This window comes from Macrotis lagotis, chromosome 5, assembly GCF_037893015.1.
Source record: "Macrotis lagotis isolate mMagLag1 chromosome 5, bilby.v1.9.chrom.fasta, whole genome shotgun sequence".
In the NCBI taxonomy this organism is placed as follows: Eukaryota; Metazoa; Chordata; class Mammalia; order Peramelemorphia; family Peramelidae; genus Macrotis; species Macrotis lagotis.
In genome coordinates, this window is record NC_133662.1 from 13,646,469 (window position 1) to 13,669,729 (window position 23,261).

Here is a 23,261-nt window from a genome sequence, read left to right on the forward strand (position 1 = left end):
GGAGGGACACCAGTATAGTTTCCAGAGCAGCTGTAGCTGATGGAGGGCCTTTTTCATTCCTTCCCCTTCTTCCCTTCACCAGGGTCCAGATAAGAAAGGAGAACAGATTCATCTCTTGTTTGCATCGCCCTCCCCCCCACTCCTGAACTCCAAAGATCTGGGCCTTCTGGGAGAGACACCTCAAGCCCAAGCCTGAGGAAACTCTCAAAATGCCTTTGACCCTCAATGAAATACGAAATTTTCAAGTGTTTAACCAAAGCAATACCAAGGAAAGAAGGAAAGAGATTTGTTCCCCTCAGACTTCATGCCTACCCCCATCCTAATCCACCATTCCACCTCCTCTAAGAGTCACAAAGTTTCAGTTTGAAAAGAGGGTCTTTGGCAGACTGATCCTGGCATCATAGGTACCTGTCACATAAATCTTTCTTGACAATCTCTAAACTAACCCCACCCTCCCACCTACCCCATTCTGCCCCCACCCATCAATGCCACCACCAAAAGAAGGGAAAAAAGGGAGAGTTCATAAGCCTGTCCAGATCAGACAGTAACCCAGCCAAGCTCAAAGATGAAAGCTCTTGGCTTAAGGTCAGGGTCACTGAAGCAAAGCACCCAAACCAAGAGACTTTGTTTAAGTTCCAGACTATAAATAAACCATGACCCTTCCCCCACCTCCTTTCCTCAGGGGCAACAGGCACCAAATTCCCGACCCCATCTATCCTCAATTGAGGACAGAAAGTCTCCTCTGAAAGGCATCACAGGGAAGACTAGATTTGGAGTTATTGTCTGAATTTGAATCTTGACTATTACTTTTACCTAGGAGATCTTGAGCAAATCATTTCATTGCAGTTTCCTCATTCATAACATGGGTTGGGGACTAGGGAAAGTTTCTAGTTCTATGGCTGAATTACTCCATCTAAAAACAGTTAAATACTCTCTCCTCAGTAATTTCCTACTGGGACTTAATTATGATGTTCACTAGGTAGTTTGAAAACATTTATAAATTCTCAAAAATTTAAAAATCCACTTTTTAAAACAAAAACACAGTAAAATCTCAATAAGTAAAACATTCCATCTAATGATTTCTCTCTTATCACATTCAACTTAGATCAATGCATACCATGGAAACAATGTAAAGACTAACAGATTGCTTCTGGGGAGGAGGGAAGCAAGATTAGGGGGAAAATGGTAAAAATTAAAAATGAATATCTAAAAGAAAAATATTCATCTAACTAGTTTAAATTAACTCTTTATTGCCCTCAGTTATGAGAAGAAACTAGTGTTTTGTTTTCTAAACATTAACTTCTATCATTATCATCCCTGAAATTGAAAATTCCTATTCAAGATAAAGAACTTCAAATGTCTCCCAGTTAAAAAAATAAAAAAGTCCTAATCATTCTTGTGCAATGTAAGAAATTGGAAAATGTTCCAATGCATCGAAAATTTCAGAGTTGAAATGACCATTAATTATCTAATTCTTTCATTTCCCTGAGCAGTCCATGATGTCAACAGGAGTATTCCCTCCGGAGATGCTTGCAATTCCTTCACTGTAAAGAATTACTGTATAAAAGTGTCAAGAACCACTATGATTGTAACTGGCCTAAAGTCTCTCAAATGAGCATCAGGGGTAAACCCCGATTTAAGATGATAATGTAGATGTCTTCCTAGCTAACCTATTCCCCAGCACAGCATGGGGGAAATACAGCATCTATGAGAGGTTGCCTTGCCCTTGAGGAGTTTACAAAAACCTAGCTGGAGAAACAAGACTCACATATGCAACAATTAAGACAGATGTGTAATTAAGTACTAAACTGTGGTATGAACAGTAAGTGCCATGTCAAGAAAAGAGAAGACTGTGGGTCACTGGAAGAGAGAAGAAATGCTTGGGGTAATTCCATCCAGACTTGCTAAAATAAAAGGGACATCCCAACAAAGAATAAGTACCTATTTAGATTCTCATTTACTAACCATACATAATAAAAGCAATTAGAATATGCCAAGCAAGTACTTAGGAACTTTGGAAAGCAAGTTAATAAGTTTAATCAGTTAATCAGAGAAGGTTGCCTCAGGCAAACCTCTTCCAGGCTCCTACCTCAAAGTAATCAAGAGAGGGAGAAGGGTTAATGCTATTGTAAAGTCCATTTTTCAGATGATGAAATCAAGGTACAGAAAAGCAGAACCACGTCTAGAAATCAGGATATGCTTTTTCCCCCCAAATGTCTCTGCTGCCTCTTTCAATTTAGTAATAAAGAAAAAGTGGAGAAGAGGAGGAAGGCAGAATACCTAAAATAGGGAGAAGTAGCTCTTTTTAAGGCAAGAAAATCGAGTATAAGAGCAAGGAAATGAGGAACACTACTTAAAATAAAATAAGTGTTTAGAGTCATAGATTTAGAACTGGAGTGGCCCTTACCTTAAATGCACTCTAGCTACACCCCTATTTTATAGATTAAAAAAAAAAAACTTGGGCAGAAGTAATTTGCCCAAGGTCAATCAATATTTCTTAAATGCTAGGTGGTCAGGCCCTATGTTAATCAGTGGGCATACATGCAAAGAAAGGCAAAAGACAGTCCAGGCTCTCTAGGAGGTCACTAATCTAATGGGGAGATAAGATACAAACTTCTACTTACAAAGTACACAGGATAAATTGGAGATAATCTTTAGAGGGAAGGCACTAGAATTAAGCAGGACAGGGAAAGGCTTCCCAGTAGGAGATGGGAATTTAGTTGGGACTTGAAGGAAGCTAGGGGAACCAGGAGAAAGAGAAATTTAGGCAAAGGAAACCCAATTTAGATACCCAGAACCAGAAAATCAATTTCTTGTGTGAGAATAGCAAGGAAAATGTCTTTGGATCATGGAGAATATGGAGGAAAGTAGAGGAAGCTAGCTGGAACAATGGATAGATCCTGAAACTGGAATCAGAAAGACACCTCTTTATGAGTTCATTCTGCCTCAGATACTTACTCAGTTCCTCATCTGTAAAATGTTACTTAATCTGCCTCAGTTCCTCATCTGTAAAATGTTACTTAACCTGCCTCAGTTCCTCATCTGTAAAATGAACTGAAGAAGGGAATGGCAACCATTGATCATTCCAGTATTTCTGTAAAGAAAACCTAAATGAAGGTCTTGGGAGAGTTCAATTCCACTGAACAACTATATGGAATCAGATACAACAGAACAACAATGTGGGGAAAGTAAATGAGTAGACTATTGAAAATTTCTGAATGCCAAACAAAGATTTGATGTTGATCATGTAGATGACAGGGAGCCAGTGGAGTATGAATAGGGAAGTGACAGTGGTCAGACCTGCAGCTTAGATGAACTAGGTTAGAGACTTATAGAAGGAAGACCAAAACTAGCAGACTTCCAATAGTTCAGGTGTAAAGTCAGGAATAAGAACATGCAGCAGAGTGGTGGCAAGGTTAGAAGAGGAGAAGGTCATGAAGATAATACCTAGGCATGGATGACTGGGAGGTCAGGGGTATTGCTGACAGTAAAAGGGATGTCTTAGAAGGGGAAGGAGAGTTGTGGGGAGAGATACTAAGTTCAGTTTGGACTATGTTGAGATGTCCATTAGACATTACTATGAGATGTTCACTAGGTAGTCTAAGAAGTAAAACAGGGGCGGCTAGGTGGCACAGTGAATAGAGCACCAGTCCTGGAGTCAGGAGTACCTGGGTTCAAATCCGACCTCAGACACTTAGTAATTACCTAGCTGTGTGGCCTTGGGCAAGCCACTTAACCCCATTGCCTTGAAAAAAAAAATCTAATAAAAAAAGAAGTAAAACAGAAGAAGGGTCAGCAAAGAGGTTCAGGCTGAGGTCACATAGTAATATGTAGCTGACTTTGGGTTTGAATCTAGCATTTATTCCACTAGAGCATATTCAAATCATAGTACCAGGAAGACAGGAAAGTTTTTTAGGCGAAGGTGTATCAAAACTTTAAATAGCCATTTGTAAAACTGTTTGCAAATCTATAAATGATATGCTTTATGTGACTGAGGACAAAACTATTGCTATGCTTATTGCTCCCCCTACTCCCTAACCCCACCCACACTTATTTCCCCCCTCATATTTCTCAGTCTCCTCCTCTCCTATGGACTTAGATTTTAAGTGCCATTGGAAAGGGTATGAACTTTACATATTATAGGCACTTAATAAATGTTTCTTAAATTGACTGTGAATTACACAGCCCAAAGCAACTACCAGGTGGTGAAATAGCGTTTTCAGTCAGGAAGTTGTTGCTGAGTCATTTCAGTTGTATCCAACTCTTCCTGACCCCATCTGGGGTTTTCTTGGCAAAGAGACTGAAGACCTTCTCCGGCTCAAGTTTTACAAATGAGGAAACTAAGGCAAACAGGGCTAAGTGACTGCCTAGGGTCACAGACTTTCCAAGTGTCTGAGATCAGATCTGAAATCAGGAAGGAGTCTTTATGATTTTTTTTCCTCTATCCACTGTGCCACCTAGCTGACTATATTCTAGGATAGCACTCCAGGTAAAATACTAGTTATTATTTCTTATGTTTGAGGCCCTGGGGATACCAAAAGAAATCCCAAACCCAGTTCCTTCAAGAAATTTCCATTCTACTGAGATATAACAGTTTTGAAAACTTGGCTCTTAAATGCTCTTGTTCAGAAATGACTAAGGGGCCAGATGGACAACAATGCCCAGTTACCACCCAAAGAAGAGAATTTTCTTTATTCTCTTTCTAAATTATTTTCTTAGCTCAAAGGCACTGCCTAAAGCACAGATCATAAAGGAGAGATAAGCAGGTTTGCACAAGGAAAACTGAAGTTCCTGAAATACTTCACTTGGGTCATTTATAAGGGGGGGGGGGCCTTAAAGAAGGAGGGGGTCAGTAGGTGAGGGGGAAGGCGAAGAGAAACAGTGCATGTGGGGCGTGTCCATGATGTTCTTCAATCACATTATTCAAAGCCCTGGGCCATGCCCAAATTCTTTTTTCAAGCTACCTGCCCACTTTATACTGAGGGCCTGAGCTCTGTTTACAATCTTAGCAGGATCTCCGAATTAAGAGGCATTATATTTGTTCAAACACCTTAAAGGAAGTCAGTCTGCTGCTGGTACCCAGCTGCCTCCCTCCCTTTCCCTTCATGTTTTGAAATTTATTTTCCCACATTCAGCCTTGAATTTTTTCCTTCCTTCCCTATCACAGTCCTGTAGCTGCTAAAAGGGAAACGTTAGAGTAGAGAACAAGGCTTTATAATCCTTCCTGATGTGCACCCCCCTCAACCACCACCAAAACAAAGAGGTAAAGAAAACTACATGAAAACCTTGTTTTCCAGGGAAATTGTTTCCTCAAGGGAAATCATCCAGTGATACACTCTTCCCTCTTCCCCTCCAAGTCAGTTAAGACCAGTAAGGTACTTGAGGCTAACAGAATCACCCTTAGGAACCCCACTATGTGAACCTGGTAAGGGTTCACTACCAATCCCTGGTTCCACCAAACTCTCTTCCCCATGAACTATCCAAGGATCTCAATTATGTTGCCCCTCCATTTTGGACCCTTAATTTCCATCTCTGACATCTTAGGACCTGGCACATGAAAAACTGGGCAAGTTACTTAACCTGCCTCAGTTCCTCATCTGTAAAATGAACTGAAGAAGGAAATAGCAACCATTAATCATTCCAGTATTTCTGTCAAGAAAACCCAAATGGGGGTCTTGGAAGAGTTCAATTCCACTAAACAATAATATGGAATCAGACGCAACAGAACAACAATGTGAAGAAAGTGAGTAGACTATGGAAAATTTTTGAATGCCAAACAGAGGCTCTGAGGTGATCATGTAGATGATAGGGAGCCTTGGAGTTTGAATAGGGAAGTGGCAGTGGTCAGACCTGGGGTTTAGATGAACTGGATTAGAGACTTATAGAAGGAAAGCCCAAACTAGCACACTGTTCCAATAATTCAGGTGTAACGTCAGGAATGAGAACATGCAGCATTCTTACCCCAACTGAACTAAAGAAAAGGCAGAAAGTTCTCTGGGGACTCTGTCTTGAGAAGGCATGTCTACAGGAGCCACTTCTGCTTAGTGCCTCTACTCACCCACAAGAACCAACTAGGTCACTATGACATTTTCTGAAGAAACTACTGAAGTCCTAAAGTTGGAAGAAACGTCTGTGGGGCTTCCCCAACAAAGTTGCTTTCACAACCATCTGTTTTTGTAGGTCTAATAATCCCAGAGGGGAATTGAGCTTATTCTCTCTACTCCTTCCCTCTTTTGTAGATGGGGAATCTAAGGTTCGGTGTGCAATTTGTCCAAGGGAGTAAATTACTAGGGAAAACAGGTTTCCAGCTTCAGTCCCGATTCTTATCTTTCACAAACTCCCCCAGCAGTCAGCCTAGTGCTCTGCTTTGCAGTCAGACCCCCTTTAGCTTGTCCACAGGCACAGTGAGAGCTGACCCCTGTGCAAACACCCTGCTAGTGGTCTCTCCCTGCCCCCATGCTTGCAGACTTAGCTAGCACCCCGAAAGATAAGCGCCACCCAGAATGGGCGGCTGGCAGCTCCCACAGGTCAGCAGGATAGATGGGGTGTGTACAGACCAAAGATTAGAGCCCCTCCACCCACCTCCCATTCCCACCTTCACCTAGTGCTACCCACCCTCAGTCCCCGGGGTCTCCCTCAGGAAAGGACCTGGGGAGGAGGGGGGGCCTCTTCCTGGAACAAATTCTATCGACCCAGGGGAGTAGAAGTTTTAGGAATTTAGGTGGTTTTCTTTTAGTTCTGTTTTGACTTTTTTTTTGCACTTTAACCTCTCCCTTCCCAAACAGTAGTATTTTTAAGCCCCAGTGTGTGGGGGAGATAAGGCGCCTCAGGAAGTGAAGCCACTAACGTCACACTTCAGCCTCCTCCAAGACTCCCCAGAGACCCCACTTCTCAGAGGATGTCTCCCTCCCCCCCGCCTGCCCCCCGATCCCCACGTCCTACCTGCTCCCCAATTCCCTTCCCCTGAGGCCCCTCTGGCGCCGACCAGCACGTGGGGCATAATGGGGGAGCCCAATCCCCGGAGCTGCACCCGCACCCCAGCCTCTCCCGGGGGCCAAGGAGACCAGACCGCGCAGGGTGCGAAGCCCTGGAGTGGAGTGGGGAGAGGGGGATGCGGGGAGGGCTCAGTCCCAAGCTTTTGTCTTCCCTCCCAGCCCGTCCTCCGCGGGGGGCCGCAGGCAGGCTCCGAAGGGCCAATTCCTGGGTCGAGGAAGGTTCAAACCCTTCCAGGTATTCTGGTAAATAAGAAGCTTCCAGAATCTTTGCATTTCCCCCCAACTCCCCAACAGTAAGCAACACTGCACTGCAGGCTCTTAAAAAGTGAGGTGCTGGGCTGCTCCCCAGACGGGCAGTAAGTAACCCCCAAATCTAGCCCGTCCGGGAAGGTCGGTCCTCCCAGCTCAGGAGCCCCCCGCCCCGGGCTCCCAGCTCCACCCCAGAAGAGAGGAGACCCCCGGGGCGGGGGGAATGCTCCTCTCGGCCCCCAGAGCTGCGGGGCCGGCGGGGCCCGGGCTCACCTGCAGGATCTTGTCCAGGCCCTCCTGGCCCAGGTTCGGGTAGTCCTCCAGCAGCTGGGACTTCTGCCAGGTGTAGTTCTCCTTGGCCGCCTTCCAGTGCGGCTCCTCCAGCACCTCGAAGATCGCCGCCCCGATGGACAGGTAGAAGATGATGGCCGACGTCAGCAGGGGCCCCCGGTCCACCATGGCTCTCGGGCCCGAGCGGTCCCCCCGCCCCGGGCTCCCCGCCGCCCGCCTGCACCGTCTCTGCGAACAGCTGTTTGAATTTGGAGCTCCGCATGCGCAGTGCCCCGCGGCCGGGCTCCTCGGCCGGGCTCCTGGGCCCGGCGCCCCGAGCGCGGCTCCCGGGGAGAAGTTCCTCCGCCAAGTGGAGGGGCCCGGGGTCCGAGAGGGGCTGCGGGGTGGGGGTCGGGGGAGGGGCCTCGATTTACACCGGGAACAGAAGGGGGCTGGGGGGGGCCCGCGTGGGGACCCTGGGGGGGGAAGCGCGCGCCGAGGCCCCACTCCACGCGGAGACACGTGGGCTGCCCGGGCGCCGCCGGCTCCTGCCTTGCACTGCGCGCGCCCCGCCGGCCCGCGCCTCTTTAACCAGACCCGGCTCGCGCCGAGCCCGGGGAGGGGCCAGCCCGGCCCGCCCCGCCCCGCCTGCCTGGGCCAGCCCGCCCGCGGCGGGAAAGCGGCTGGGGCGGGGGAGCCCCGGGAAGGTGGGATTCCGGGCTCACCTCTGAGAACCCCGCACTGCGGGGAGCTTAGGCTCTCCTCCGCCCGGCTCCCGGGGCTGGCTGGCTCGGGGGCTCCAGCCCCCTGGGCAGGGAGAGGGCGGAGAGGGAGCCCGGCCCGAGGAACCTGCCTGGGGGCAAGGGCATCCCTGCTATTATTTTTGTTAGTCTTGGTGCTTCTGATTGTCAGCATTTCCCTTCTCCTCCATGGAGGCTGGAGACCTGCGGGAGTGGGGGGGGCCGAAGAGGGGAACGATGGAACTGAGAGGGAGAAGGGGGGTGGGCCAGAGAAAAAGGTGGAGGACCCAGTAGAAGTAGGTGGCTTCCAGCAACCTTAAAAATCATAGGGGCGGCTAGGTGGGCCAGTGGATAGAGCACCAGCCTTGGAGTCAGGAGGACCTGAGTTCAAATGCAGGCTCAGACGCTTTTAATAATTGCCTAGCTGTGTGACCTCGGGCAAGTCACTTAACCCCATTGCCTTGCAAAAACCTAAAATAATAATAATAATAATAATAATAATAAACAGTGCCTTGGGAACAGTTGGGGAATTCTGTTTGATATACAGCTTGAGTCCCAGTTAGCTGAAGAACTTTACCTACTAATTGTTGCCTTTGGAAAGCTGGAAGGCTGGTGGTTTAACTGCTTCCCGTGTGACTATGGAAAATCAGTTAATCTTTTTGGGTCTCAATTTCTTCATCTGTTAAATAAGGGAAGGTCCGTTGCCTGGGGAAGCTAGTACAGTGAATAGAGAATTGGGCCAGGAGTCAAAATTGCACCAGAGTTCAAATTTGACCTTAAGCAATTTTTAAGCTTAATGACTCTAGACGAGTCACTTAACCCTGTTTGTCTCGGTTTCCTCATCTGGAAAATGAACTGGAGAAGAAAATGACAAGCCACTTCAGTATCTTTGCTAAGAAAACCCCAAATGAGGTCACAGAGAATCTGGCATGACTACTGTAGTAATGTTCCTCCCTTTTGCCCTTTTACAATGGTGGAGAAGAGGGTCTCCAAAGTCTCTGTTTGCTCTAAATTCTATGATCATCTTGGAGAAGAGAAAGAAGGGAGGGGGTAGAAAGAAGACATGAACTAAGGGGTAGCAAGAATGGGAAAAACATCTCACTCCAGATTCCATCTCCATTTAGTTGCCAGGAAAGCAACTTTTTTTTCAGATTTTATTTATTTTGAGTTTTACAATTTTTCCTTTAGTCTTACTTCCCTCCCCCAACAGAAGGCAATTTGCCAGTCTTTACATTGTTTCCATGGTATTCATTGACAGCAAAGCAAGTTTGACAGCTAAAACTAAAGGTAAGCTTGCATGCAACAGTCTCCAACACTTCTTTCTGTCTTTCCTCCTAGCCCAAAGCTAATATTAGGGGGAAGACTTCCCTATTCCTCACCCTCCTAATGCCTCACCTACACTGCAGACCAAGGTCTTCAATTATCACCTTTTATCCTGTCTTCTGTCATTTAAAAGGGACATTTCCCATTCTCTCTAAAGCTCCTTTCTTGGAACACAGAGTTCAGATACATGTTTCTGAAAAATCTCTGAAGCTGGTGTGAACAGTTCAACCCAGCAGGAGTGGGAAGGAATGTAGGGATGGCACAAATTTCTTTTTTGTTGGGGAATGCCTTTTCAGGGTCTTGTCCAACTCTTGTCTCAGTTGGGGGGGGGGGCAGAGGAGGGGGGAAAGTGGAAAGGAAAAAGAAATTCTTCATTGTGGTTTTTGTTGTTGCTTCGATGAGACCTAAGGTGGAAAAGAGTTTATTGTTGTTTTTTTTTAAACAACCAGCATTTATTAAAACCTCACCATATGCCAGGCATTGTCTGAAAGTTTGGCCTGCTTTTTAGTTGACATTTTTAGAAGATCTGATGACTACCATCTCTATGTCTCCTATTTTTGTTGTTCAGTTGTTTTAGTCATGCCTGACTCTTCGTGACCTCATTGGGGGTTTTCTTGGCAAAGATACTAGAGTGGTTTGCCATTTCCTTCTCCAGCTCATTTTACTGATAAGAAAACTGAGACAAATAGGGTTAAGTGACTTGCCCAGGGTCACACAGCTCCTAAGTTTGACTGAGGTTGGATTTGAACTCAGGTCTTCCTGACTCCAGGCATTCTGTCTACTATACCACCTAGCTGCCTCTATCTCCTTTTCCTCCATATCTAACAGCTATCATTTCATTTATATGTGGTTTTAAGCCTTACAAAGCACCTTACAAATGTTAGCTTATTTGATCTTCACAACAAGGTGAAGTTACTCGCCCAGGGTCATACAGCTAGTAAGTGTCTGAAGTGAGATTTATACTTCTCTATTTATCTTTTCCTCATTCTCCTGCTTTTTGAGTGTCACCCTTTCTCTCCCAACATTAGTCCCCTCACACTTTTTTTAGCATATTTTCCTACACATTCCCTTTCAGCCTTGGCTCCTCTTTGTTAAAGCAGTATCCTGACCTGCCCTTTCTGTTCAGTTGCCATGATCTACCCTGAGCATTGCCACAACTCAACTTGCAAAGTTTTCCAGAACTATCTCAGTTAATATTTTAAATTGTTATTTGTTCTTGAAGAAAACCAATTGGCATCAGGAGACTGATGTCTTGCCTTGAAAGTGAATTGGATTTAAGTGAGACAGAGCTGGACAGACATCAACCTCACTCTCCTCCAGAGACATTAGAGTCCAGTGGCAAGACACAGATCAGAAAGACTAGTGATGGAACCAGATGCAGTGGGAGATCTTGGCCTTTTTAAACAAAGGTCTTTCCCAGGTTTCAGTTTGTCTTCGGTAATGCCCAATCAGTAGTTAAAGACTAGGGTAAGAATTGATGGTCTGTTTTATTTTCATAAAACTATCAATCTGGGAGGGGAAGACCCTTAGAACAAATTTACTCTCACTCTGAGTCAAACAATAAGCAAGTGAGGCTTGGGGCTGGGACCTATTATTGGTCAATTAATGAGAACCAGAACCATTTGGGTTTAAACATGCTTTTAAAGGCATGATCAAATAGTTCCTTTTTAATCTCTCTTTACTGAGAAGAGGAAAAGATCAAGGTGCTTCATCACTCCCTGTTCCCTTGAGAGGGGGTAGAAGATTGGGGTGGGGGGCAGGATATTATGAATAGCTGAGGAACTGAGCAAAGGCCTCATATGTTGTAGTCAGAGATTTCCAAATTTAACCTAGTGAATAGATCTGAACAAAATTGAGTTAGAGACCAGAAAGTGCCTCAAAAGGAAGGTAGTCTGTGTAGTCAGGTATGTCTGTGTGGTGTGAGGTAGTGATAGTGGGGAAAGCCTTGATCTGGGATAAAAATTCAACTGTAATTTGATATGTACAATTTATATGCTGGAGGACATATAAAGACATAGTCTTGCATTTAAAGATTAGATGTAGGTTCAAATTCTGACCATCACTTAATAGTTGTATGATGTAACTCTATGACCCTCAATTTCCTTTTCTGAAAGTTGAAGATAATACCTCCTTACCTGTCTCATAGGGCAGAGTTGTTCTGAACCTAGAAGGCTGAGCCTAGAATCAGGGAGACATCTTTTGAGTTCAAATAGCCTGTTTGCCTCCGTTTCTTCATCTGTAAAATAAACTGGCTTAAAAAAATGACAAACCACTCCAGTATCTTTGCCAAGAAAATTCATGGGTTACAAAGAGTTGGCTACAACTGGACAACAACAATCTTAAGTCTATGAACATCAATTTCCTCATCTATAAAAGGAAAATACCTCCATACTTGTCCTGTATAATTGTTAAAACAATCAAATGAGATACTAACCTTCATTGTAGAGAGGTTTTTTCAGCTCTTCAAATTTTTCTGGAATTCTCTCTCCTAACTTGTCCTCTTCTCCCTACTCCAAAAATCATTAGCAAGCAACCGTCTCTTTGTTTCAAAACAGGTATAATATCTACTCAACAATCCCCAAACTGTAAGAATGTTTCTTATTTAGTCTCTAGGGTTCTCACATTAAATTCATATGGAATTATGGTAGCTTGGCTAGGGTTTACCATTTCTTATATGCCATCCCTTCAGGTTTCTTCAACCAGGTTTGTGGATGTTTCTCCCTGCCTTGAGGATCTTTAATGTGAATCAGGTTCTGCCTATGATATACGTGTTAGGTCCATGGGTACGATTGTCCTTTGTATAAAGAGATAACCCTGCTTCTCTTGGCTGTTGTCCTTATGTGACCCATAGTCCATCTCCCCTACACCTACACTGTTGCTATCTGATGAATTCTGCCTCCCAAATTTCCCAATGGCTCAGAAAATTTTGATTTCACTGAAAGAGGCCCAACTGTAGAATGTAAGTATTAAACAAAATGATTTCTAAGTTTCCTCCCCACTGTGACTCTGTCTGCATCCTAACTATGTTGTAAGGATCTTCTCTACTCTGACATTCCACATTCTGTGCTGTTACATTTTATATACTGAGGGCCCTCCCAGTTCTGAGTCTGTGATTCTCCATTGTTTCCCCTGAACTTCAGGACCCTCTGACAGTATTTGTCTTGACCCAGCTGCTTGTGCCCGCCCACCTCAAGGCCCCTACACAGCATAGATCCTGGGGGCCAGAGGGAATGTAAGGGAACCTCAGACAATGGGTTACTTGTCCATTCAGAAGAAGGAGGGGAAGGAGGGAATTCACTGATTGATTGGAGGGGGAGGAGGACTGGCTGGAGTAAAGACAGATTTCTGCCTAAGGAGCAAAGGTCTAAGTCTGAGCCGGGCAATAAACAGAACTTTGTCACAAGGAGGACTTGGGCCTTGGATTCCTGAGCAGTACATTACTTACAGGATAAATAGTTGGGAATGCACCATGAGTTTCAGGGACTTGGCAGGAAAATAGATGACTCAGAGACAGCAGTGCTACAGGCCTGGGGCAGAGAGTATCTGTCAGTCTTGGAAGGACCTAGAGTTGAAAGAAGCTTGGAGATCATTCAATTCAATTTTCTCAGTTTACAGGTGATGAAACTGAGGCCCAGAAAGGGGACAGATACAAAGTAGCAAAACAATGATTAGAATTCAGGATCTCTCAGCTAGGTGGTTCAGAAGATAGAGCTCTGAGCTTGGAATCAGGAAAACTCATCTTTGTGAGTTCAAATTTAGCCTGACATTTACTAGCTTTGTGACCTTGAACATGTCACTTGGCCCTATTTACCTAAGTTTCCTCATCTGTAAAAAATGAACTAGAGGAAGAAATGGCAAACAATTCTAGAATCTTTGCCAAGAAAATCCCCAGTCACAGAAAATCGAACATCACTGAAATGACTGAACAATTCTAAATTGAATGCTTTCTCCACTATCATAGGAATTCAGAGAGAATCCATTTAAATCAATATTTAACTTTTCACCCACCTCCTTTAATGTCAGACTAAACTGAAATCATCCTGGGCCTCACCCCAGTATAGTCTTGTTATCAGGAAGAGCTGGGTTTGAATCTTGCCTCCTACATTTACTGTGGTCATGGATAAGCCAGATCTCTCTGAACCTCAGTTTTTTCATCTGTAAAAAGGAGATATTAATAGTTTCCCCCCCACAGAGTTATTTTGAGAATTAAATGGGGTAATATATATAAAATGATGTACAGAACTCCAAATACCATTTAAATTTGAGGTAAGTAGATAGATGACAGATTACATAGATGGTAAAATGGTACAGGACATGTCTTTTGACATGCACATAAATTGGATTGAAGTGAGGAAGAATTGTTGACCATCTCTTTCAGAGTCATTGAAGTCAAGTGGCAAGACAAAAATAAAGATGACTAGTGAAAGCCCGAGATGATGTAGGTCTCCTTGGCATCTTTAATGTCTGATCAAGCTCCAAGTACTCCCTATCATCTGCTTCATCCATCTTCATTGTTGTTGGAACAAATTATTCCAAGATCTGCCCATTTACCGGGAGAAATCTTAACATGTATGGAATAGACATCTCACTAACTCACAGACCATTTTGAGAGTTGTTGATTACTCTCAAACTTGTTTAGTACTTCTGCCAAAACCATTTACTGGAGTATAGCCACTGCATATGCTACAGCTTCTTGGAGCCACTGGTAATAGCTGGGTAGCAAGTAGACATCAAAGGTGGATAAGCAGCCCTGCCCTTACAGCAAAGGCACTATTTTTTTTTATTGGTTTACTGCTTTTTACTTTTTTAAATAATATTTTATCCCATCCCAATTACATCTTAAAAACAATTCTTGACTTTTTTTTAAGTTTTGAATTCCATATGCTATCCCTCCCTCATTTTCTCCTGTCCCTACTCCCTAAATTATACATGTGCAATCATGTAAAATATTTCCACATTAATCATTTCATATAAGGAGACCTGAATAAAAGAAAGAAAGAGAGAGAGAGAGAGAGAGAGAGAGAGAAAGGAAAAGAAAGAGAGAGAGAGAAAGGAAAAGAAAGAAGGGAGAAAGGAAATAAGAAAAACAGAAATAGTATGCTTCAGTGGGGTATTCAGATAATATCATTTCTCTCTCTGTATGCAGATAGCATGTTTCATCATGAGTCCTTTAGGATTGTCTTGGATATCTCATCTAGGAAAGGAATAGGACCTTGGTTTTATTTTGTTGGTTTTTTGGAACTGGGGCCATGATTAAAAGGGATGCCTAGGGCATTCATATTGTGCCACTAGAGGTAAAATTCTTGAACCATTGCAAGACAGACCAGAGTGAAAGCATTTGCCAAGAATGTTTTCATTAATCAGGAATTAAAGTTGGAGGTTCGAAGGTGATCAGATACCATGGTAGTTCTGACCATAAATGATGCTGTCTAGCTATCCAGTGGCGTTATTCTCATGATCTGTTGGGTAGCTTCTGGGAAATCAAAATCTTTGGTTCCAGTGGGAGTATGGTTGCAAGCCTGAAAGGAAAGAGCCGAACTGACGATTAGACCATCGATAGACAGACTTGTTGCCAATTTACTCCCAGAAAATCACACACTGGCGCTTTGCCTGGCCAGACATCACCAGAAGTTCTGTTTCCTATCAACTCAGGCCAAAAGGTGAAATGGTTCTGGAAAAGGGAGTGAGAAGAATATCTTTGCACAACCCTCCCCTCACTATAATAAATATATATACAAGTCATGTCATCATATATATGACGACATGATCTTCGATCATGAGGAATAACTGCTATTACTACTGGCCAACAAGTACTAGTCTTAATAACTGTTTATATACATATATGAAGACTGAATGAGTCAATAGAAATTTTAAAAAGATAGAGAGATAGAGTGAGCATTTTTTAAGTGTTTGCAAAGTAAAGGCAGTTCAGTGGCATTTGCAATGGAGTCAAGAAGACCTGAGTTCAAATCCAGTCTCATACGCTTAGTATCTCTGTGACCTTAGGCAGGTCACTGAACCTTGTTTGTCTCAGGTCCTCATTTGTAAACTGAGTTGGAGAAGTAAATGGCAAGTCTGTGCCAAGTATCTTTGCCAAGAAAACCTCAAAATGAGGTCATGAAGAATCCAACATAACTGAAAGCACTCAACAACAAAAATGTGATTTATCACAAAATTAATGTCAATGGACCACGATGAACAGAATTTTCTGGAAAAATAATATGTGCATTTATGAAAATTGAAAAATAATGCCTTTCCCTAAAAATATTGTAGTCTGGGGCAGTAGGTAGCACAGTGGATAGAGCACCAGCCCTGGAGTCAGGAGTACCTGAGTTCAAATCTGGTCTTAGACACTTAATAATTGTCTGGCTGTTTGACCTTGGGCAAGTCACTTAACCCCATTGCTTTGCCTATATATATATATATATATATATATATATATATATATATATATATATATATGTGTGTGTGTGTGTGTGTGTGTGTGTAATTGTAGTCTAAGAAGTTATTTAACATACTTACCTTTAAGTCTTGTCTTATCTCTTATATCTTATATCTCTTGCTTTCCTTACCATTAGCTAGAGATAAGGATCTGAACTGCTACCATTAAGTCTATTCCTTCATTCCTTTTGATCTGGACAGTTGTAAAAACCTCCTAGCCAATTTCTTCTGCAATCTCTTGTTGTTCTTATTCACTCTTCAATTTACTACAAATCTGTTATTCCTGGGTCACAAATATTTAAAAAAAAATCCCTCATTTCTTAAAATTCATCAATGGCTCCCCATTCCCTATTGAATCAGGTCCAAACTCCTAATCTTGATTTTCAAGGACATCCCTCCATAATCCAGCTCCCACCAACCTTTCCACAGGTAGTAGAAAGAACCTTGGATAGGGAGATAGAAAGACCTGGGTCCTAATCCCCATTTAGGAAACTGCCTCGTGACTCCAGGCATATCACTTAACATTTTTGTAATTCAATTCCTTATCTATAAAATGGAGGGATTGGATGAGGAGCCTCTGAAGTTATTTATAGTATGATCTTTATCTCCCATTATTTTCCTTAAAGTATGCTATAGGCTAAACCAGACTACATTTCATCATCCAATCATGTAACACTTTGCTACATGATTTGTTACATCTACCACTTTATCTTTACTCACACACTCTCTGATTTCAGGAATGCCCTCTTTTCCCATCTCCACCTATTTTTTTAAAATTTTATTTTTCCTCCAATTACATGCAAAGATAGTTTTCAACATTCATTCATTCTTTTACTAACTTTTGAGTTCTAGTTGGTTTTTTTTTAGGTTTTTGCAAAGCAAATGGGATTAAGTGGATTGATTGCCTAAGGCCACCCAGCTAGGTAATTATTAAGTGTCTGAGGTCAGGATTTGAACTCAGGTACTCCAGGGCCATGCTCTATCCACTGCTCCACCTAGCTGCCCCCCCCCCCCCGCCCGCCCCCGCCCAAGTTCTACATTTTTCTACCACTCTCCCTTTTCTCCTCTTTTCCTAGGACAGCATACAATCTGATATACTGTGTTATATGTAAAATTATGTTTAACATATTTCCATAATCATAATTTTGTGAAAGAGGAATTAGAACTGAGCGGAAAAAACAACCATGAGAAAGAAAGGAAAAACATAAAAGAAGTTTAAAAAAGTGAACATAGTATGCTTTGCTCTGCAGACTCCATAGTTTTTTCACTCTGGATGTGGATGGCATTTTTCATAATAGATCTTTCAGAATTGCCCTTGATCATTGAACTACTTGGGGGGACTACATCCTTCAGAGCTGATCATCTCACAATATTGCTATTGATATGTACAGTGTTCTCCTGGTTCTGCTCACTTCACCCACCTTCAGTTTATGTACATCTTTGTAGACTTTTCTGAAGTCTGTTCCCTCATGATTTCCATAACATTCATATATCTTAACTTGTTCAGTCATTCCCTTATTGATAGCTATCCCCTCAATTTCCAGTTCTTTGCTATCACAAAAGCAGCTACTGTAAATATTTCAGAACATATTGCTTATTTTTCTTTTTCTCTGATTTCCTTAGGAAACAGACCTAATAGTGTTTGCTGGATCAAGAGAGTAAAGTTACTAGGACCTCCCAAGATTCTAGGTAAATGCATGGGGCTGTACTTGTAAGACTGTAATCAATGAGCCCCCACTGGTGTATTTTCTATTAACAATCAACCAATAAATACTTCTTCTGCCAAATATTTGTTCTCTTCCATTAGCCTTAGAGATACTACATGTTCCAGGTTCTCCTCATCCTCAGGTTTCTACTAAATGCTTGTCAGTTTCTATTCTTGGCTCTTCATTCTATTCCCTAGTATTTTATATGAATGCCCCTCAAAGATTAGGATCATGAATTTAGAACTGGAAAGAATTATTCAAATCCACCTAATTCAACTTTCTCATTTTATAGATGAGGAAACAAACTAAGAACAAGGTAAAAACACAGAGAAACAAAGAGCAAGCACTTTCAGCTGAGGAAAACCAGGATATTTCCAAGTAAGAAAGAACTGATAAATAGAAGTATGTATAAAATAATTTTACATATCTAAACTTACTTTTGTCAAATAGTAGCCATCTCTAGGGTGGGAGAGTGGGAAAAAAGGATAAATAAATTTATATCATAACTTTATTATATATTTTCAAATGAATATCAAGCTGTACATAAAAAACTTACAGTTTCATATGCAATCACTTTTCAATATAATATGTTATGGAAATATTTGTTTTATTCATAAATTAAAAATAAAATAAATAAAATTTTAAAAAGAGATATCTAACCTGAGTTTTGAGGAGAAGGATTTCATCTGGAAGTTGTAAGGTGAGAGTACACTCCAGATGAATTGGAGGATGATGGTGGGGTGGGGTGGATTCTCTGGTCAGTGTTTTGATTCTGCCCTAATCATCAAGATGATATTAGACATGTGCATAGATCTTTGTTGGAAGTGGAGGAAGAGGTGCAGTGATGTTCTGGTAAAGGAAAAAAAATGTTTGCAAGACACACTGTAAGTTTAATCTGAATTATTTATATTTTTTCCATGACTTTTTTAGGTCTAGTTTGTTGCTTTTCAGTTGTGTTCTACTCTTTGTGACCCCATTTGAGATTTTCTTGGTAGTTACTGGAGCAGTTTGCTATTTCATTCTTCAACTCATTTTACAGAGGTGGAAACTGAGACAAACAGGGTTAAGTGACTTATCCAGGATCATACAATTAGTAAGTGAGCCAGATTTGAATTTAGGAAGATGAGTCTCCAGACCTTGCACTGTGCCACCTTGCTGTCCAAATTGGTTCCAGCTAGAATCAAATCAACAAAATAATAAATCAGGCTCAGATTTCTAGATTTTGCCCATTTCTGAGGTATAAATGGTTCCACTGGAAACAAGAGGAGTTAGTCTCTAGGGGAGCTCTAGCCCAGTCCTGCTTTTAGGTGATTTTCAGTTTATGTGTTTTCTAGAGATCTTATGCTTCCTTGGTTTCAGAGGTGGAAACCAACTTTCAAGAGAGAGAAGTTTTCCTTAACAGTGTAATTCTTAGAGAAGAAGAAAAACACCGATTGCAAATCCTGCAACTGGAGGAATTGAGTCATATCATAGGAGACCTGGACCTGTCCAACACTCCATAATCCTACTGTGGTTGCTCAGATGATGCAGAGTAGAAGTGAAGGGGAAATATTTGTTCAGTAGTCTTACGAAGGGTCTTTGCTTTCCAGGACGTTTAATGGGTTATTTGAAAGTTTTATATTTCCTGTTTGTTTGAGTGCACCTGTAAGTCCATTGTTCTTTGTATTTTCTGTAGTAGAGGAAATAAAAGTGCTGTCCTAAATCTGATACCTTTATATTTATATTGAAATATTTGTGGGAGAGAACTCTGTTACCCCCATTTTGGGAATACCTAGATAAGAGCCATGACTAAACTTAGTTTTAGAGATTTCCCTAGGATTTTTTTCTGGGTAGGGGTAGAGTCAAAGAATAACATTGATCTCCTTTGGGGTTGAACCCTCAATTTCAAACTCATTCTCTGTAGACCCTGAGTCCTTAGTAAATCCTAGGTTTGGTGAATGGCTAGTGGTCCAGTTTGTCTAGAATGTAGAGTACCTGAAAAGGAGTTAATGTGAAATAAAACTTGCAACCTGATTTGTTTATGCATTTCAGTCATATCTCCACTGATCCCATTTGAGGTTTTCTTGGTAAAGATAATGAAATGGTTTGCCATTTCCTTCTCCAGCTCATTTTACAGATGAGGAAACTGAAGCAAAAAATTAAGTGACTTGTTCAGGATTACATAGGTAGTAAGTGCTTAAAGTCATATTCAAACTCAGGAAGCTGAGTCTTCTTCATTCCAAGTCCAGAGTTTTATCTGCTGAACCATCTAGCTGCCCTTGACCTGAGCATAGAATTTATAGATTTTTGAGTTAGAAGGAACCTTTCAGAGGATTTCCCTCAAACCTCTCTTTTTAAACTTGAGGAATCTGAGGTCAGAGAGGGGATTCAATTTGCTCTAGGTCACATAGTTGGTGATAAAACTGAAATTTGATTCAAGGTTCTTTGATCTATTCACAACCAGATTGCTTTCCCACAACACCATATTTGTAAACAAAAAGAATGAACTAGTAGAAAGTAGAGAATGAATATGTAAATCCCCAATCAGTAAACTGCCAAAAGATAGAAACAATTTTCAAAAGAAGAAATGCAAACTGTTGAAACAAACTGTATGAAATAATGATTTTAAAACAAAACAATTTAGGGGCAGCTAGGTGGTGCAGTGGATAAAGCACCAGCCCTGGAGTCAGGAGTACCTGGGTTCAAATCTGGTCTCAGACAATTAATAATTACCTAGCTGTGTGGCCTTGGGCAAGCCACTTAACCCCATTTGCCTTGAAAACACCTAAAAAAAAATTTAAAAAATTTAAAAGCCTCACCCTACACATTGGCACAGAAGATAAAAGAAATAGCCATTGCTGGAGAGATGATGGAAAGGCAGGCAAGGTCATGAACTTTGAAGGGTCTAACCATTCTGGAGAACTATTTGGAATTAATAAAAGAAAGTTACTTTTAAAATCCATGCAAATTTTTTTTTAAAAATCTTAAAAACTAAAAAAAATAAATAAAAAATAAAAAAAATCTTAAAAACTACTTCTACATGTAATTGGGAAAAAAATGAAATGTTAATTTTTTTTAAAGTTCATGAACATCAATAATCTATCCACTGAATATATACCCCTTGGAGGTCAAAAATAGAAAATAAAGGTCCCACATGAATCAAAATACACTGGAAAGCACTTTTTTGATAGCAAAACAATTAGAAATAAAGTGGGTATACATTGTTTTGGAAGTAGCCAAACAAATTGTGACATATGAATGTAATGGAGAAACATTGAGCCAATGTAAAGAATTATAGAAAAGCATGGGATGACTAGTATGAACTAGAACAGAACAGTGAATGTGGGAAACAGAATGCAATGACTTTTGTTTTTATCCAGTCAAGTCCAACTTTTTGTGACCCCATTTAGCGTTTTCTTGGCAAAGATGCTGGAGTAGTTTGTCATTACCTTCTCCAGATAAGGAAACTGAGGCAAACAGTTTTATCTGGAGTCACACAGCTGGTAAGTGCTTGAAAACAAATTTATATTCAGGTTTTCTAACTCCAGGTCCACTACTCTATGCTATGTACCACCTAGTTGGCCCTCTGGTTCTTTCAATGACAGCATCTAGGTGAGAGTCAGCATGGTAGGGGAGAGGCTTTGGATCTTCTCCCCTTCAAAGCCAATTGACCCTGTTGAAGAAAGACCCCTGTTCTTTCCTTACTTCAAATTTCATTTTAGGAAAAAAGAAGAGTAGCTTCCCAGGTCCCAGTATTCCAGTGTCCAGATTTTGAAGTCAATTCAGCATCAATGCACCAAGGAACAAGAGGTAATCTTTGGGACCTAGCTAAGAAGGATTCATCTGGCAGAGATTCAACATTTTGATGTGTTCTTGTGGAAATAGTGCTATGTAAAAAGCAACAAAGTTTGAGTCCACTTTTCCCAGAATTGGAAAAAAGAAGAGTGGGAGGTGTTCCCCAAGGTGTTGGTAGGAAATGTTTGAATTTCTGTTATTACTTTATTTTTAAAGTAAATATCCCCATTGCAAAAGCTAATTGATATTAAATGGAGCTAGAGTGTGAATTGCTTCTAGTACCCTGAGAAGCAGAACTCCTCCTGGAGCTCATCACTATCCCTGTGATTATCATCATTTCTACTTATCAGGAAATATTTTCCTAACTTCTTATCTATGTTTAACACTATCAGACCCTATAGAATTAGCTTTTCTCTGTAGTGGAAAGAGTCTTGTAGTCAGTTTCAGTCTTGCTCCTGACACTTATTAGCTATAACTGCCAGCAAATAATTGAACTTATTAAGATGATGATACCTGACTGGCTGGCATTTTCATAATGTTTTAAGTGGAGTAAATGAAATTTTACCCCTTTGAAGAGAAAACTGAGACTGAGAGAAATTAAATGAATTGAGCAGATTCATATAACTAGTAGGTATTTCAGCAGAGATTTGAACCCAGTTTTTCCTGATTCCAAGTTCTGTAATGTTTCTCAGGGATATATGATGTGAAGTGGGACAAAACACATAGACTAAAAAAACCAAACTATTAACCTGAGATATGAATGAGTGTTTGGGAATGGAAAGGGTGGAATTTTGCTTTGGGAAGATTGGAGGTATTGGAGATTATTATCATTATCATTATTATCATTCTGTAGGGAGCAGGGATCCTCTGGCCCTCAACTGAGAAGCTGCCTGGAGAAAGAGAAAATTCCCCTTTGGCAGAAAAATAAATTATTTTGTGACAGTAGGATCAAATTAAAATGTCAACCATCAACCATCTCCCATAGACTAGCAGGCTTCTATGTCCTGAGTGTTGGATAATTTGCTGCCCTTGTGTATGATGGCTTAGAAAAGTCTTGTTCCAGCTAAAGGTCTCTTCCTAAATTTTCTCTGAATAAACTCATATCCCTTACAGACATCTGGGAGAGATGATCCTATTTTTTCTCCCTTTTTTCTTTCTTTTTAAAATTTTATTTATTTTGAGTTTTACAATTTTTCCCCTAATCTTCCCCCCGCCAAGAAGGTAATTTATCAGTCTTTACATCATTTCCATTGGTATATATTGATCTAAATTGAATGTGATGAGAGAGAAATCATGTCCTTAAGGAAGAAAAATAAAGTAAAAGAGATAGCAGAATTACATAGTAAGATAAGAGGTTTTTTCCCCCCTAAATTACAGTCTTTGGTCTTTGTACAAACTCCACAATCATTTATCTGGATACAGATGGTATTCTCCATGGCAGGATACCCCAACATTGTCCTTGATTGTTGCACTGATGAAATGAGTAAGTCCATCAAGGTTGCTCATCACCACCATGTTGTTTTTCTGGCTCTGCTCATCTCACTCAGTATTAGTTCATGCAAATCCTTTCAGGTTTCCCTGAATTCCCATCCCTCCTGGTTTTTAATAGAACAATAGTGTTCCATGACATACATATACCACAGTTTGTTAAGCCATTCCCCAATTGAAGGACATTCACTTAATTTCCAATTCCTTGCTGCCACAAACAGGGCTGCTATAAATATTTTTGTACAAGTGATGTTTTTACCCTTTTTCAGCATCTC

At 41.4% G+C, this 23,261-nt stretch overlaps 1 protein-coding gene and 1 long non-coding RNA gene across 2 annotated transcripts in view; one reads left to right on the plus strand and one right to left on the minus strand.

The window, feature by feature from the left end:
* Positions 1–7,729, minus strand: part of KCNK5 (potassium two pore domain channel subfamily K member 5) — a 58,998-nt gene extending 51,269 nt beyond the window's left edge. The window contains exon 1 of the mRNA XM_074236850.1: positions 7,518–7,729. Coding sequence (XP_074092951.1) covers positions 7,518–7,703 — 186 coding nt within the window. The 5' untranslated portion in view covers positions 7,704–7,729. The remainder of the gene's footprint in view (positions 1–7,517) is intronic.
* Positions 7,730–8,531: 802 nt separating this feature from the next.
* LOC141523571 (uncharacterized) lies at positions 8,532–22,707 on the plus strand. Its single transcript, XR_012478514.1, has 5 exons — positions 8,532–9,541; positions 17,642–17,707; positions 18,017–18,102; positions 21,426–21,513; positions 22,352–22,707. It is a non-coding gene; the product is annotated as an uncharacterized LOC141523571 (long non-coding RNA).
* The last annotated feature ends 554 nt before the right edge of the window (positions 22,708–23,261 follow it).